The sequence below is a fragment of the Ascaphus truei genome, chromosome 6 (genome assembly GCF_040206685.1).
Source record: "Ascaphus truei isolate aAscTru1 chromosome 6, aAscTru1.hap1, whole genome shotgun sequence".
NCBI lineage: Eukaryota > Metazoa > Chordata > Amphibia > Anura > Ascaphidae > Ascaphus > Ascaphus truei.
Window position 1 is genome coordinate 51,000,879 of NC_134488.1, and position 15,844 is coordinate 51,016,722.

General features: G+C 45.8%; 1 protein-coding gene across 12 annotated transcripts in view; it reads left to right on the forward strand.

Annotated features, from left to right (window-relative positions):
• CADM1 (cell adhesion molecule 1) overlaps positions 1–15,844 on the forward strand; it is a 266,840-nt gene that overhangs the window by 198,376 nt on the left and 52,620 nt on the right. For 9 of the 12 annotated variants that reach the window (XM_075604260.1, XM_075604267.1, XM_075604264.1 and 6 more), the window contains one exon: positions 9,926–9,958. The exons of the other annotated variants lie outside the window; for them this stretch is intronic. In XM_075604260.1, the coding sequence (XP_075460375.1) occupies positions 9,926–9,958 (33 nt within the window). The remainder of the gene's footprint in view (positions 1–9,925; positions 9,959–15,844) is intronic. 12 annotated transcript variants of the gene reach the window in all.

Sequence of the window (15,844 nt, forward strand, 5' to 3'; positions counted from 1 at the left end):
CAATTTATCCCCATTTAATTTGTAAGTCGCCAGTTTATTCTTGCATCCCAAATGCATAACCTTACGTTGATCTGTATTAAACCTCATCTACCATTTACCTGCCCACGTTTCCAGTCTCTCTAAATCCTTCTGGAGAGAAATTACATCCTGCTGTGATTCTACTACCTTACACAATTTAGTATCATCATTTAAAAAACAACATTAAGCAGCAGAAATGAAGTAAATAAAACTTGCACTCACCCCTGCCAGGCTTCCACGATGAAGGACGTCCTCATCCTCATCACCGTCCATGTCTTCTGTTGCCATAAACAATGCAATCAAAAATACTCTCTTCTAATGTCCCCTAACCCCTTAATCACCTTAGCGGTTAGTAAACGCTATAGTAATTAAAGGGCTATCTCACCTCTCCCACTACTCACCCATGAGGCCTAACCACCCTCCCTAGGCAACTACCCCACCCATTCATTGGTACAGTGGGTACATCATGCCCATATAATATGGGCATGATTTAACACTATGCCAGTCAATGGTCAACCTAAAAAAAAACAATCAAAAACAATATCCAATGCATTCAAAACAATCACCAATTAAACAACATTAAGCAAGTAAACAAAGCAACATTACCACCATTCAATTAAGCAAATACCAATTAAACACCAGAATTAACAATTAAAACACCAAAACAAAACCATCAATAAATAAAGGAAGCTCAAAATAAACACTGTCAGTCAAAATCTAAATATCACAAATAGTCCAGCCTGTTTTTTGTTTACTTCACCATTTATTGGTATAGTGGTATATTAGGCCCATATTATATGGGCACGATGTACCCAGTGGTCCAATGAATGGGTGGAGAGTGGTGGTAGTTGCCTGGGGAGGGTGGTTAGGCCTCCTGGGTGTGTAGTGGGGGATGGTGGGTTAACCCCTTAATTATTGTACCGGTTATTAAGCGCTAACGTGATTAAGGTGTTAAGGGACATTAGATTGTATTTTTGATTGCATTGTTTATGGCAACGGAGGACATGGACGGTGGTAAGGATGAGGACGGCCTTCATCGTGGCAGCCTGGCATGGGTGAGTTCAAGTTTTATTTCCTTTTTTTCTGCTGCTTAATGTTGTATTTTAAATGGGCAAATGCTCTATTATCCATATCTGGATAATAGTAATTTTGCCAATTACTGTACTGTATGTGTTGGGGAGGGGGGGCGAGGGGGGTGTATTTTTTTCAAAGTATTGACTGTTATGTTTTTTGGGCACAGGATTGATACCTCAGGCCAGTGGGGACACCTGAGGTCCCCCAGACACCCACGGGGGTCCCCAGTAGGCACCCTGGACACCCGCGGAGACCACACGAGGACCCCAGAACACCCGTGGGAACTACCCGGGGACACCCGCTGGCCTCTTGTATTAATTCTGTGCTTGAAAAAACATAAACAATGCTTTTATTCATGGCTCCATCTCTTTTGCGCTAGCCTTTAGCTGGCGAAAAGAAATGGTGAGCTTTTTCAGTACGATTCACGTATCACTGCTTTGTGTATCGGGTTTGCCATTTTTTGCCTGATCGGACAACTTTTTTTTCACAGAATTTTTTTTGCTAAAAAAAAAAAAGCCTTTTAAGTGCGATACTGCATTGTTATCACTGCTTTGTGATTCGCGCAGCAGCCAGTATCGGTCTTAAAAGCCATTTATCTCACTTAAAAGCAGTTATCACTGCTTTCTGCATAGTCCCCTTTGTCTGGGCAGCAGTAGCAGCGAAGACACTATGATAACACTGCAGTATTGCGCTTAAAAAGGCTTTTTATCACCAAAACACAGTCATTGATAAAAAAAAGTTGCACCCTAAAGGCATTTATCTCACGTAAAAACACTTATCACTGCTTTGTGCATAGCCCCATAATGGCCTATGCACAAAGCAGTGATAAGTGGTTTAGTGGGAGATACATGTCTTTATAGCGCAGTACTGCCTGATCTGCTAGTCACAAAGCAGTGATATCAGTGCAGTATCACGCTATAATGGATTTTTATCACCCCTAAACAGCCAGAGACAAATAAATCATCCGATAGGCCAAAAAGGGACAAACCCGTCGTTTTTTTGCCCGTAACTGCTATTCACAAAGCAGTGATAAGTTTATCGGAGTATAAAAGCTTGCCATGTTTTTCACCAGCTAAAGGCTGGCGCAAAAGAGATTGAGACATGCATGAAAGCATTTTTTTTCGGCACAGTATTCATACCAGAGGCCGTTGGGGGCCTCCGAGTGGTCCCCGCGGGTTTCGGGGGGCCCACAGGTGTCTGGGGGTCCTCAGGTGGTCCCGCAGGTGTCTGGGGTCTCCGGTGGTCCCTGCGGGTGTCCGGGGGCCCCACAGGTGTCTAGTGGTCCTCGGGTGGTCCCGCAGGTGTCTGGGGGTCTCCGGTGGTCCCTGCGGGTGTCCGGGGGCCCCACGGGTGGTGCCCGCGGGTGTCGGGGGACTCAAGGTGGTCCCCGTGGATGTCCATTCTTCAGACCATACACCTTACAATCACCGTGTCTCAAACCATCTATAATTACCCCTGAGGGTTGAAAAATCACCTTACCCCAAAATACCTGTGATTCCAAGCCGAGAAGCCTCTGCAGGGGGATTGAGACACAGTGTTTGTAAGGTGTGTGGTCTGAAAAAAGGACAGGATTGTCCAGAAACGTCACTGTTTGTATACCTGCTCTGAACAGAAGTTTTTTTGAACTCTATCCAAGGCTCCTGTGTGCTTTCTCCATTTCTAATACTTATCTATACCCATTTAAAATAAAACATAAATCAGCAGCATAAAGTAAATTAAACTGGCACTTACCCCTGCCATGATGAAGGTCGTCCTTGTCCTCCGTGGGCATCAACAATACAATAAAAAATACAATGTAATGACCCCTAACCCTTTAATCACCTTAGTGGTTAGTAACTGATATAGTAATTAAGGGGTTAACCTACTCTCACCGCTATCCACCCACCCTACCCAGGGACACCACCCCCACCACCCATTGATTGGCACAGTGTTAAAGCATGCCCATATAAAATGGGCATACTTTGCCATTACAGCAATAAATGGTCAAACTAAAAAATAAATAACCACCAACAATATCCAATTGAATCTAAACAATCACCAAATAAACAACAATAAACAAATAAACACAACAAAATTACCAGCAATCAATAAAGCAAATACCAAATAAACATTAGAATTAAACATTAAAACACCAAAAAAATCAATAAATAAAAGAAAACTCCAAATAAGCACCATTATTAAAAAGCAAAAGACTTTGGCTTTGCTTTAATTTCTTTTAAATGTATTTTGGTTGTTTGAATTTAAATATTGATGCTATTTATTTTGTGTTTTGATTTTGAATTATGGATTTTTTGTTGTGTTTTCAATTGTTGATTTGTTTTTGTTTTTTGGTGTTTGCTTTTTAATTGTGGTTTAGTTTTGGTGCTTAATTGATTTAAAGTATTATTTTTGTGTTTACTTGGTTATTGTTGTTTATTTGGTGATTGTTTTGATTCAATTTGATATTGTTGGTGATTGTTTATTTTTTAGGATGACCATTGACTGTGATAGTGTTAAATCATGCCCATATTATATACAATATGTAAGGACTATCTTTTTACCAGCAGCAAACTTCTATAGGGAGGAGCGCGGTAATATGTAGTCTTCCATATTATATGGGCATGCTTTAACACTTTGCCAATTAATTAGTTTATTGGCATTTGTAATGTGTTTATTTTTCCATGTAATGTGTTTTATTTTGGACCTGTTTTTTTTTTTTTAAGCTTTCCCATTTATTGCTATAGTGTTAAAGCATGCCCGTATTATATGGGCATTCTTTAACACTGTGCCAATCAATGGGTAGCGGGGGTGGTGTCCCCGGGTAGGGTGGGTGGATAGCGGGGGAGGGTGGGTTAACCCTTTAATTACTATAGTGGTAAAAACTGCTAAAGTGATTAAGGGGTTAGGGGCCATTAGTTTATATTTTTTATTGTATCGTTGATGCCCACGGAGGACAAGGATGGTGATGAGGATGAGAATGGTCTTCATCATGGCAGGGGTAGGTGCAAGTTTAATTTACTTTATGCTAAGTATTTATGTTTTATTTTAAATAGGCAAATGCACTATTATCGATATCTGGATACTTGTAGTTTTTCCCATTACTGTACTGTATGTATGGGGGGGGGAGGGTGTATTTATTTGAATGTATTGCATTTTTTTTATGCACAGGACTGATACCGCAGGCCAGCTGGGACCCCCGAATCCCCGTGGGGACCACCTAGAGGCCCCCGGACACCCACGGAAACCACCTGAAGACCCCCAGTTACCCACGGGGACCACCCGTGGGGCCCCCAGACACACGCAGGGGCCACCCAATGACCCCCGCCGGCCTCTGGTATCAATCCGATGCAGAAAAAATAAATATGCTTTTATGTGGGGACACGGGGTGGTTTGTGTATTGGTGGGTATTACATATTGTAATGTTTATTGGGGGCAGAGGGGGTGAGTGAAGGTCCAAGTACCCCCTACACTCACCTCCTTTGCCCCCAATAAGCCTGCTATTGTGCCTTAACCCCTTCATTACCTTAGCGGCTATCCGCTAAGGTAATGAATGAAGTTGCTTTAATGCGGTTCAGCTCAGAAGACCCCCTGCTCCCACATTCTGTTTTCAAAATCAATATTTTTATTGCACAATCGCCTGTAAGAGCCGTGCATGGAGACACAGCATCTCCATGCAGCTCTTCCAGGCTGCACTTTTTTCTATCAGTTATCGCGCTACAGGATTTATAGCGCGATAGCACTGATACAACAAACAGGTCGGGCGATTTTTTTTAATCGGCTTTAAAAAAAAATGGCCTTCACTTCTTAGTGAATTCCGTTTTTGGCTTCATGTCTTACAGCGTGATAAATACATGCATAGGGGCCTATGCTCTAAGCTCCGATAAGTCACTTATCGCCAACTTATCACCAAAAAAGCCTACTGCTATTCAGTCAACACCGATAAGTCGGCGATAAAAGAACTTATCGGCAAATTTTTTTGCCGAAAAAAAAAATTCGGCAAACGCGCGGTGATAAGCCACTTATCACTTATCGCCAGCTTTTCAAACTCGTGATATTCTAGTAGCCCGATTAGCTTATCGAGGCTAATCGCGGCTCTAGAATTGAGATTTCCTCTCAAAATCGTCTCTCAAGGAAACGTTGGCAAGAGGGTGGTGAGAAGCTGCCGATTAGGCGGCGAGACGGGATTTAGGGGGAAAAAAGCATTTTTCCTGCATCGGATTGATGCCGGGAGACTCCAGAGCTGGTATCCATTAATATCAGCACCGGAGACCCACGGTATTAATCCCATGCAATAAAAATGCATTCACAGTCAAATTCATTACCTTAGTCGCTTACCACTAAGGCAATGTAGGGGTTAAGGGACAACAGCAGCTTTATTGGGGTCAGAGGGGTTGAGTAAAGGTATACTTGGCCTTTCACTCACCCCCTCTGCCCCCAATAAACATTACAATATGTAATAACCAACAATATACAACCCACCCCCTATACCCCCACATACTGTTAGGTCCTGAAATAATTGGACACTGATACAAGTTTTGTTATTTCGGCTGTGTACCAAAATAAATTCAAGTTACAGTTAAATAATGAATATGGGCTTAAAGTGCAGTCTATCAGTTTTAATTTGAGGGTATTCACATCCAAATTGGAGGAAGGGTTTAGGAATTACATCTCTTTAATATGTAGCCCCCTCTTTTTCAAGGGACCAAAAGTAATTGGACAATTGACTCAAAAGCTGTTTCATGGACAGGTGTGGGCTATTGATTTGTTATTTCATCATCAATTAAGCAGGTCAAAGGTCTGGAGTTGATTCCAGGTGTGGCATTCGCATTTGGAAGCTGTTGCTGTGAACCCACAACATGCGGTCAAAGGAGCTCTCAATGCAAGTGAAACAGGGCATCCTTAGGCTGCAAAAAAAAAAGAAAACCCATCAGAGATAGCAGGAACATTAGGAGTGGCCAAATCAACAGTTTTGTACATTCTGAGAAAAATGAACGCACTGGTGAGCTCTGCAACACAAAAAGGCCTGGACGTCCACGGAAGACAACAGTGGTGGATGATCGTAGGATCCTTTCCATGGTAAAGAAAAACCCCTTCACAACATCCAGCCAAGTGAAGAACACTCTCCAGGAGGTAGGCATATCATTATCCAAGTCTACCATAAATAGAAGACTTCACGAGAGCAAATACAGAGGGTTCACCACAAGATGCAAACCACTCATAAGCCTCAAGAATAGAAAGGCCAGATTAGACTTTGCCAAACAATATCTAAAAAAGCCAGCCCAGTTCTGGAACAGCATTCTTTGGACAGATGAAACTAAGATCAACCTGTACCGGAATGCAGGAAAGAAAAAAGTATGGAGAAGGCTTGAAACGGCTCATGATCCGAAGCATACCATATCATCTGTAAAACACGGTGGAGGCAGTGTGATGGCATGGGCATGCATGCCTTACAATGGCACTGGATCACTAGTGTTTATTGATGATGTGACAGAAGACAGAAGCAGCCGGATGAATTCTGAAGTGTATAGGGATATATTGTCTGCTCAGATTCAGCCAAATTCAGCGAAGTTGATTGGACGGTGCTTCACTTTACAGACGGACAATGACCCAAAACATACTGCAAAAGCAACCCAGGAGTTTTTTAAGGCAAAGAAGTGGAATATTCTGCAGTGGCCGAGTCAATCACTTGATCTCAATCTGATCGAGCATGCATTTCACTTGCTGAAGACAAAACTTAAGGCAGAAAGACCCACGAACAAACAACTACTGAAGACAGCTGCAGTAAAGGCTTGGCAAAGCATCACAAAGGAGGAAACCCAGCGTTTGGTGATGTCCATGCGTTCCAGACTTCAAGCAGTTATTGCCTGCAAAGGATTCTCGACAAAGTATTAAAAATGAACATTTTATATATGATTGTGATAATTTGTCCAATTACATTTGAGCCCCTGAAATAAGGGGCCTGTGTATGAAAATGGTTGCAATTCCTAAGCGTTTCATACGATATTTTTGTTCAACCCTTTGAATTAAAGCTGAAAGTCTGCACTTCTATTGCATCTCGGATGTTTCATTTCAAATCCATTGTGGTGGCGTACAGAGTCAAAATGATGAAAATTGTGTAAGTGTCCAATTATTTCCGGACCTAACTGTAAATCCATTACTTATTTATTTTAACACATGATTGATCCAAGAGTCTAGCGGGTGTCCCCGGGTGGACCCCACAGGTTTCAGGGGGTCCTCAGGTGGTCCCCGCGGGTGTCTGTTGGCCCTCGGGTGGTCCCCGTGATGTCTGGGCCTCCAGGTGGTCCCCGTGGATGTCTGGGGGCCCCACAAGGGGTCCCTGGATGGTCCCTGTGAGTGTTTGGGGGCCTCGGGTGGTTCCCACAGGTTTCTGGGGGCCCTCGGTGGTTTCCATGGGTTTCTGGGGGCCCTCGGGTGGTTCCCACGGGTGTGTATTGTGTATTGTTGGCTATTACATATTGTTATGTTTATTGGGGGCAGAGGGGGTGAGTGAAGGGCCAAGTACCTGCTTCACTCACCCCCTCTGCTCTCAATAAAGCTGCTATTGTACCTTAACCCCTTCATTGCCTTAGCGGCTATCTGCTAAGGTAATTAAGCTGCTTTAATATAATTGTTATTATTTGTGTACTGAAGCAGGGAGTCTCCTGAGCTGAACCGCATTGATTTCAGCCTCGGGACCCCCTGATTCCTGAGATACAGGCCCCGTTATGGGGTGCCGGTATCTCCTATGCATTGAAATGTCCCACGTCACGTGACCCTGGGAATCAAATGCATAGGAGATACCGGCACCCCATAATGGGGCCTGTATCTCGGGAAGCAGGGGGTCCCCGAACCTCAAATCATCGCGGTTCTGCTCCGGAGACCCCCTGCACATCTACACTAGTAATAAAATTTAAATTAAAAAACATTAATTTCAGGCGAGATTTGCGCAGGGAGAGGCGTCTCTCTCTCTCTCTGCAGCAGATATAAGTCGCCAGGTGAGCCCCTTTCAGAGGGGCGATCTTCACGTCGCTGGCTACTCGCCATTTTTGCAAATGTTGCTATCACTGCTATTCGGGGCTTTCTGCATACCATGATAGCAACGCTGCCAAAAATGGCAATTTAAAAACAATGGTGATTTTTTCTAACGGAGCTTAGTGCATTGACCCCATAGTCGGGCGAAAATGCACTGATTTTATCACTGTTTAGTGAGTAGGCCCCTACGGTCTCCATGACATGCAGGATACACAGGATAATTAAAGGGACTCCGTGACCTTGCCTGTTATTCTGGGCCTCTGGTTTGCAGTAAATGACTGTACAATGCTTCCTATTTACAGTATGCCATAAACTTGTGTGTGTTAAAGGAGCCTCAGGTCTTGACATGGCCACTGTACGTGCTGCCACGTAGAAAGAGATTGCTCAGATGTGGTCTTCTGGTTTGTGTTTATAAGAAATGTTTCTCAATAAAGCACCAGCATATTCCGCAGCGCAGTACAATGATTTCCGGACAGTGTAAATGATCCCACTGTATTTCACATACTGTACACTGTTTCTCTACTGCTGACACCAGGAAAGTACCTAGGGAGACAATAGCAGCTTATAAGCCACTCAGGTGAAGCGAAGGGGTGGCCAACTCCAGTCCTCAAGGGCCACCAACAGGTCAGGTTTTAAAGATTACTTTTAATCCAGGTTTAATCCACCTGTGCTGAAGCAGGGATATCCTTAAAACCTGGCCTGTTGGTGGCCCTTGAGGACTGGAGTTGGCCACTCTTGGTGTACAGGGAAGGATTCGGCCCACGGTGCGGGTTTTAAACAATTTATCACTGTCATCAACTTTATTAGAAAGATGAAATCCCTGTTAAAGTAAAACTTTCACTTTTCTTGTGACCTATCTTCCCTGGTGATTAATATTTTTTTTTCCTTTGTCTGTTTAACATTATGCTGTCATCATTAACCAAAAAAAGAAAACAATGAAAGGCAAAGGTGTGGCTCAACAATTTAACTATCTAAACAGTTATATAAACCGCTTAATGATAATAGAGATTAGGATAACATTGTAAAAACCCTCAAAGCATTGGATTAATATGGAGGCATTAAAATAACAATAAATATATATATATATATATATATATATATATATATATATATATATCTATAAAAACACAGAAAAAACAGGCGCACTCATAGCGTAAAAGGTATAACAATATATTTATGGAGTCAAGGATTTAAAAATGCACACTCACAAACGTAGCTTTTAGTGGTTTAGGTTGGCGCCATTTTTTCTTTTTGATATATATATATATATCTATAAAAACACAGAAAAAACAGGCGCACTCATAGCGTAAAAGGTATAACAATATATTTATGGAGTCAAGGATTTAAAAATGCACACTCACAAACGTAGCTTTTAGTGGTTTAGGTTGGCGCCATTTTTTCTTTTTGATATATATATATATACTGTATATATATATATATAGTTTGATTTGTAAAAAGAAAACCGTGTCTAACACCTACATATATACATGTATAACTTATTAAATACGCCACTGCCCTTACTTCACTTTGGTCCTAACGGGGGGTTGCCCCTTTAATCTCCCAGAGGTAAGTGTGGGGTACAGTGTGACGTGTTTATATGCTGTTCCTGTGTCACCCTCTGGTCACTGTCACCCTTTCCAGCTTTGCCTTTTTTACTGTGGGCTCGCGCAATGCTGTGTCAGGAGATTCATTACTGGATGTGTAGCTCGTGTATTATCTGTTCCCTTTATTTTGTTCCATTTTTTTCCCTTTTTTTGCATGCCGTTCCTCCTGTTACTTCCCTTCCTCCATCCCCTGCTCCTGTTCCTGTTCCCGTGTGTAGACGCAAGCGCAACGACAGAGCCAGCAGTTCACGGTTGGTATCACCTTTCTGTTCTTTACCTACTTCAAAGCTCTGACAAGCCAAGCCTGGAAGGGGGCACTGGGAATTGGAGTCAGGGAGTCTAATGATTTGGGGGTGAACACTAATTGGGAAAGCAATAAGTGAAACTAAAAAGTGGGCTACTTTTGGAGAACTCAGAGCTTCAGCTTGCTGCATGAAGCGACTTGGACAGCATAGTCGGGGTTCAGGTCTAGCAGACCCTCACATGAAGGGGTTAAATGCCCCCTCTTGTCTGGGTATGACCTCCTCACACTGTCAGGCTCGGCTTGTGGGGTTTTGCTGCCGCAGATCTTGATTCACTTCCTTTCTTTGTGTGTGTTTTGTCCATTTTCTGCCCTGTTTCTCAGATCTGAGCATGTTCAGAAGTGCATGACACCCCCTAAGGGTCGGGAGTAAGGTGGGATCACACAGAACCATCATTGTTTAGGCTCCCACCTTGTCCAGGTATAAGAGGTTTGTTTAGAAGTGACGTCATCTAAACCTATTGCTGATGAATGGTTCAGTTCTGGGCCTGTGGTTAACAGTGGCCTGTGGGTTACTGTGGCCTGTGGGTTACTGTGGCCTGTGGGTTACTGTGGCCTGTGGGTAGCTGTGGCCTGTGGGTTACAGTGGCCTGTGGGTTACAGTGGCCTGTAGGTTACTGTGGCCTGTGGGTTACTGTGGCCTGTGGGTTACTGTGGCCTGTGGGTAGCTGTGGCCTGTGGGTAGCTGTGGCCTGTGGGTTACTGTGGCCTGTGGGTTACTGTGGCCTGTGGGTTACTGTGGCCTGTGGGTTACTGTGGCCTGTGGGTTACTGTGGCCTGTGGGTTACTGTGGCCTGTGGTTTACTGTGGCCTGTGGGTTACTGTGGCCTGTGGGTTACTGTGGCCAGACTCTATCCTGTACAGAGTGTATGTCAGGGTTAAGAGATCTGACATACCACACCTGGATAGATTATCATTGCTTGTGTTGGAGGTGTCAGGGCCCCTAATTTTATAGCTGTAATTGTGACACCTCCTACAGTAAATCCCTTAAATCTTACCTGTACCTCTGAAATTTCTACCTGGGAAGGTGGAACCCCCCCCCCCCCTCAAAAAAAAATACATACATACATAAATTCCCAAAGTATACATTTATCTTATAAATGACTTATTCTCAAGATTATATACGGATCTTTGATAAATTGTGAGCTATGAGGGAATATGAGGTCAGTGTGTATGTAATACATTATTTATACAATACCCATGTATTCCCCTTTCGCAATATGACTTCATGCAGTGTAATGTTCACAACTATATCATTTCTCCTATCAAAGCCTGGAACTTTCATCTAACAACTAGATCGCCTAGGGGATTGGATACACTTATTACACGTATATATTCTGACATTTTGTCTGTATACATTAATTTACATACATAGTGAGTCTGCAGAGCGGTTTAATCAGGAGGAATTTGTCAGCACTCCTGTTGTATAAATTATATACACACTGACACTTTGCATCATTCTCATTCCAAGCTGGACATGTTTTATTATTTGCACTGTGTTGGGTTTAATCAGGATTCTTCACATGCATGAGGCTGAAAAATGCCCTTCCTCTCTCCCCTTCTCCATCCCTCACACTCTTTCTCCCTCCCTCTCTCCCCTTCTCCCTCTTCCCTTCTCGCATTCTGTCCCATTCCCCCTCTCTCCCTCCCTCCCAACTCTCCTTATTCTCTCCCCTTTTCCCTCTCGACAGTATCTCCCCTTTTCCCTCTCTACCTCCCCTTCTCCCTCTCTCCCTCCCATTCTCTCTCCCCACTCTCCCTCTCCCCACTCTTGCTCGCCTCACTCCCTCCCATTCTCCCTCTCTCCCCTTCTCCCTCTCTCCCCCCTTCTCACTCTCCCCCTTCTCCCTCTCTCTCCCATTCTCCCTCCCTTTCCTCCTCTCTCTCTCCTTCTCCCTCCCTTTATCCCTCTCTCCCCGTATCCTTCACTCTCTTCTACCTTTCTCCCTCTATCTTCCCTCCTCCCTCTCTGCCTTCTCTCAACTTCACCCTCTCTCTCTACCATCTATCCCCCTCCACCCTCTCTCCCATTCTCTCACCTCTCTTTCCTACCTTCTCCCTTTAGCCCCCATTCTCCCTCTATCCCCCCTTCTCTCTCCATTCCCTTCTCACTCTCCCCCCTTTCCGTGCTCTCCCTGCCCACCTTCTCTCCCTCCCCTTCCCTCTCCTCTCCCCCTCCTTCCCCCCTCCTTCCCCCTCCCCCTCCCCTCCTTCCCCCTTTCCCCTCCTTCACCCCTCTCCTCCTTCCCCCTTCCCCCTCCCCTCCCCCTCCTTCCCCCCTTCCCCTCCTTCCCCCCTCTCCTCCTTCCCCCTTCCCCCTCCCCTTCCCCTCCTTCCCCCCTCCCCTCTCCCCTTCTCCCTCTCTCCCCCCTTCTCCCTCTCCCCCTTCTCCCTTTCTCTCCCATTCTCCCCCCCTTTATCCCTCTCTCCCCGTATCCTTCACTCTCTTCTACCTTTCTCCCTCTCTCTTCCCTCCTCCCTCTCTGCCTTCTCTCCACTTCACCCTCTCTCTCTACCATCTCTCCCCTCTACCCTCTCTCCCCTTCTCCCTCCTCCTTCTCTCTCCCCCTTCTCCCTCCCTCTCACCCTTCTCTCTATCCCCCCTTCACTCTCTCCCCCTTCTCTCTTTCCTACCTTCTCCCTTTAGCCCCTCTTCTCCCTCTATCCCCCTTCTCCCTCTATCCCCTTCTCTCTCCATTCCCTTCTCACTCTCCCCCCTTTCCGTGCTCTCCCTGCCCACCTTCTCTCCCTCCCCTTCCCTCTCCTTCCCCCCTCCCTCCTTCCCCCCTCCCCCTCCTTCCCCCCTCCTTCCCCCTCCTCTCTCCCTCCCCTCTCCCTCCCCTCTCCCTCCTTCCTACCTCCAATTCCCCCTCTCTCCCTCCCCCCCTGCTTCCCCCATCTTTCCCCCTCCTTCCTCCCTCCCCTTTCCCCTCTCTCCCTCCCTCCCCCATCCCTTCCTCCATCTCTCCCTCATCTCCCCTCTCTCCCTCACCCCCTCTTCCCCTTTCCTCCCTCACCCCTTCACCCTCTCTCCAACCCTCCCCACCCCCTTCCCTCCATCTCTCCCTTCCCCTTCTCCCCTCCCCCTCTATCCCTCCCCCACACTCCCTACCCTTCCCCCTCCCTCCCCTTCCACCTCTCTCTCCCTCCCCCCTCTCTACCTACCTTCCTCCCCTTCCCCCTCTCTCCCTCCCTCCCCTTATCCCTCTCTCCCTCCCTTTTTCTCCCTCTGTCCCCCTTTGTCTCACTCCCCCCACATTTGGCTTCCTCTCTCTACCCATCTTCACCTCCCTTTCTCTCCCTCCGTTCCCCTCCCTCTCCCTTTCTCTCCATCTGTAATGGATGCTCACCACAAACCGAACAGGACCGCGAGGCCGAGGTGGGAATTAAAAAACACTGACCTACAGACGCGAGGTCGCGTCCGGTGTGCAGTTTCGTAGTCGTGGATAGCTGGGTCAGGGTAGGAGAATGTAGGATTGTTAAAGGCAAGCCGGGGTCGAGTATTGGAGTGAGCAGGGTAGAAACAGAAACAAGGCAATGCAGGACAAGGTGAAGCAACAGCGAATGTGACTAGCACAAGTCATGAGGTTTATGTTCAGCCAACTTCCTAGAGGAAGAGGCTGAGGCTAAATAGCAGACTAGCAAATCAGGGGCAGGATTGCGCCACAGGCAGGAGAGAAGCAGAAGCCAATCAGCTGACTGGAGGTTGACGGGGCGGAGCCTGTGCCCGATCCTCACAGTTCCCTCCCGACCTCTGAACGCTTCAAGGATTGTTTTGCAGGGTATTTGCAATGGAAGGCCCGGACCAGGCGGGGAGTATGAAGTTGATCCCAAGGAATCCAGAACCATTCTTCAGGGCCGAAACCCTTCCAATGCACAAGGTACTGGATTCCTCCACTGGACCTTCTGGAGTCAAGGATCGACTGTACCTCGAACTCCTTCTGTCCATCCAGTAGGAGATAGATAAACACAACATGAGGGAGTGGTTGCTTGACAGATTCTGTGGATAGACATCAGCCCATCCGTGCTGTAACAGTTGTGGGTGAATACAGCTGTAGGTGCAGGTGAACTTGGATCTTGAGTGAGGATAAGAGAAACAGGGACTGATAGTGCTATATGTAAAAGAACCTTTAATACAATATACACAGAATTAAACAGTCCCTTTGGATGCACACTCACATTTTGTAATGTCTTTCAGGGCATCAAAAGGTTTCTTTGCAAAAGTCTCTTGCTCCTCCAGACTTCGGTGGACGTCTCAGCTCTCTGGTTGTTCCTTGTGCTCTCTCCTCATGCGGCCGCTTGAAAATTGCACTTGGTTCCCCTTCAGCTCTGAGGTCATGATTCTCCGGTTGTCTGGGGTTGTTTTTCCTCCTCTCGCTCTCTGCGTTTCATTGGATCACGACCAACTTCGTCAGGAGACGAGCATGGATCAACTCCAGGTGTTCGTACAGGCCTGACAAAGTTGGCCGTGAGCCAATGAAACGTGTAGAGCGAGAGAGAGGAGGAGAAACAACCGCAGACAACCGGAGAATCGTGACCTCAGAACTGAAGGGGAACCGAGTGCAATTTTCAAGCGGCCGCATAAGGAGAGAGCACAAGGCACAACCAGAGAGCTGAGACGTCCACCGGAGTCTGGAGAAGCAAGAGACTTTTGCAAAGAAACCTTTTGATGCCCTGAAAGACATTACAAAATGCGAGTGTGCATCCAAAGGGACTGTTTCATTCTGTGTATATTGTATTAAAAGTTCTTTTACATATGGCACTATCAGTCCCTGTTTCTCTTAACCTCACTCAAGATCCAAGTTCACCTGCACCTACAACTATATTCACCCACAACTGTTACAGCATGGATGGGCTGATGTCTATTCACTGAATTTGTCAAGCAACCATTCCCTCATGTTGTGTTTATCTATGTTCTTTGAAGAATCCAGCTTTTCTTTTGAGGTTGAGTAGCTGCTTAGATTTTTTATTATTTATTCTGTATTTTTATTACTCGCTCATTTCTTTTCTGTCCATACCGATTGACATAGTGGTCATTTTGCTGTTATTGATTGAATAGTCTGTTTGTGCTATTAGCACGTTTTACCACTAGGTGGTGCTGTTGCATTGTTTTTACATCTGGGGAAGTGCCGAACAGTTTATTTCTTCCACACATCCAGTAGGAGAGGCTGAATTGGGGCCACTGGAGTGGGGCCAGACGGGTCCTGTATGAAAGGCTTCAGTAAAGACACGTGGAACACTGAAGGGATTCTCATGGTGGATGGAAGAGCTCAGAAGGTAAGCAGCCGGGTTGATCCTCTCGACAACCGGGAAAGGGCCGATGAATCTTGGTGACAGCTTAGCAGAAGGTGCTTTCAATCTTAAATCCCTTGCAAAAAGTCAAACCAAGTTCCCCGGGTTGTACTCTGGGTCTGCACACTGACGCTGGTCCGCTTGGTCCTTCTGAGCAGAGGAGACTTTCACGACACACTCCCAGTTCTTTCCCCATAGCTCCTGCAAGTGTCTTATCCGGTCATCAATGGCAGGAACTCCAGACGCAGCCATGGAGGAAGGAAGAGCTGAAGGATGAAATCCATAAATGGAGTAAAAAGGAGACTCCTGGAAAGACTCATTCCGCAGCGAATTATGGGCAAACTCTGCCCATGGCAGCAAAACCACCCAGTCGTCCTGATTGTCGGAAACATACAGTAGCACCGAATAAACTACTCCAGAGCCTGATTCATCCGCTTTGTCTGGCCATTCGTCTGAGGATGAAATATAAATTTATCCCGAGTTGGAGACAAAAGGCCGCCAGAATTTGGAGAAAAACTGCGAGCCTTGGTCGGACACGATGACT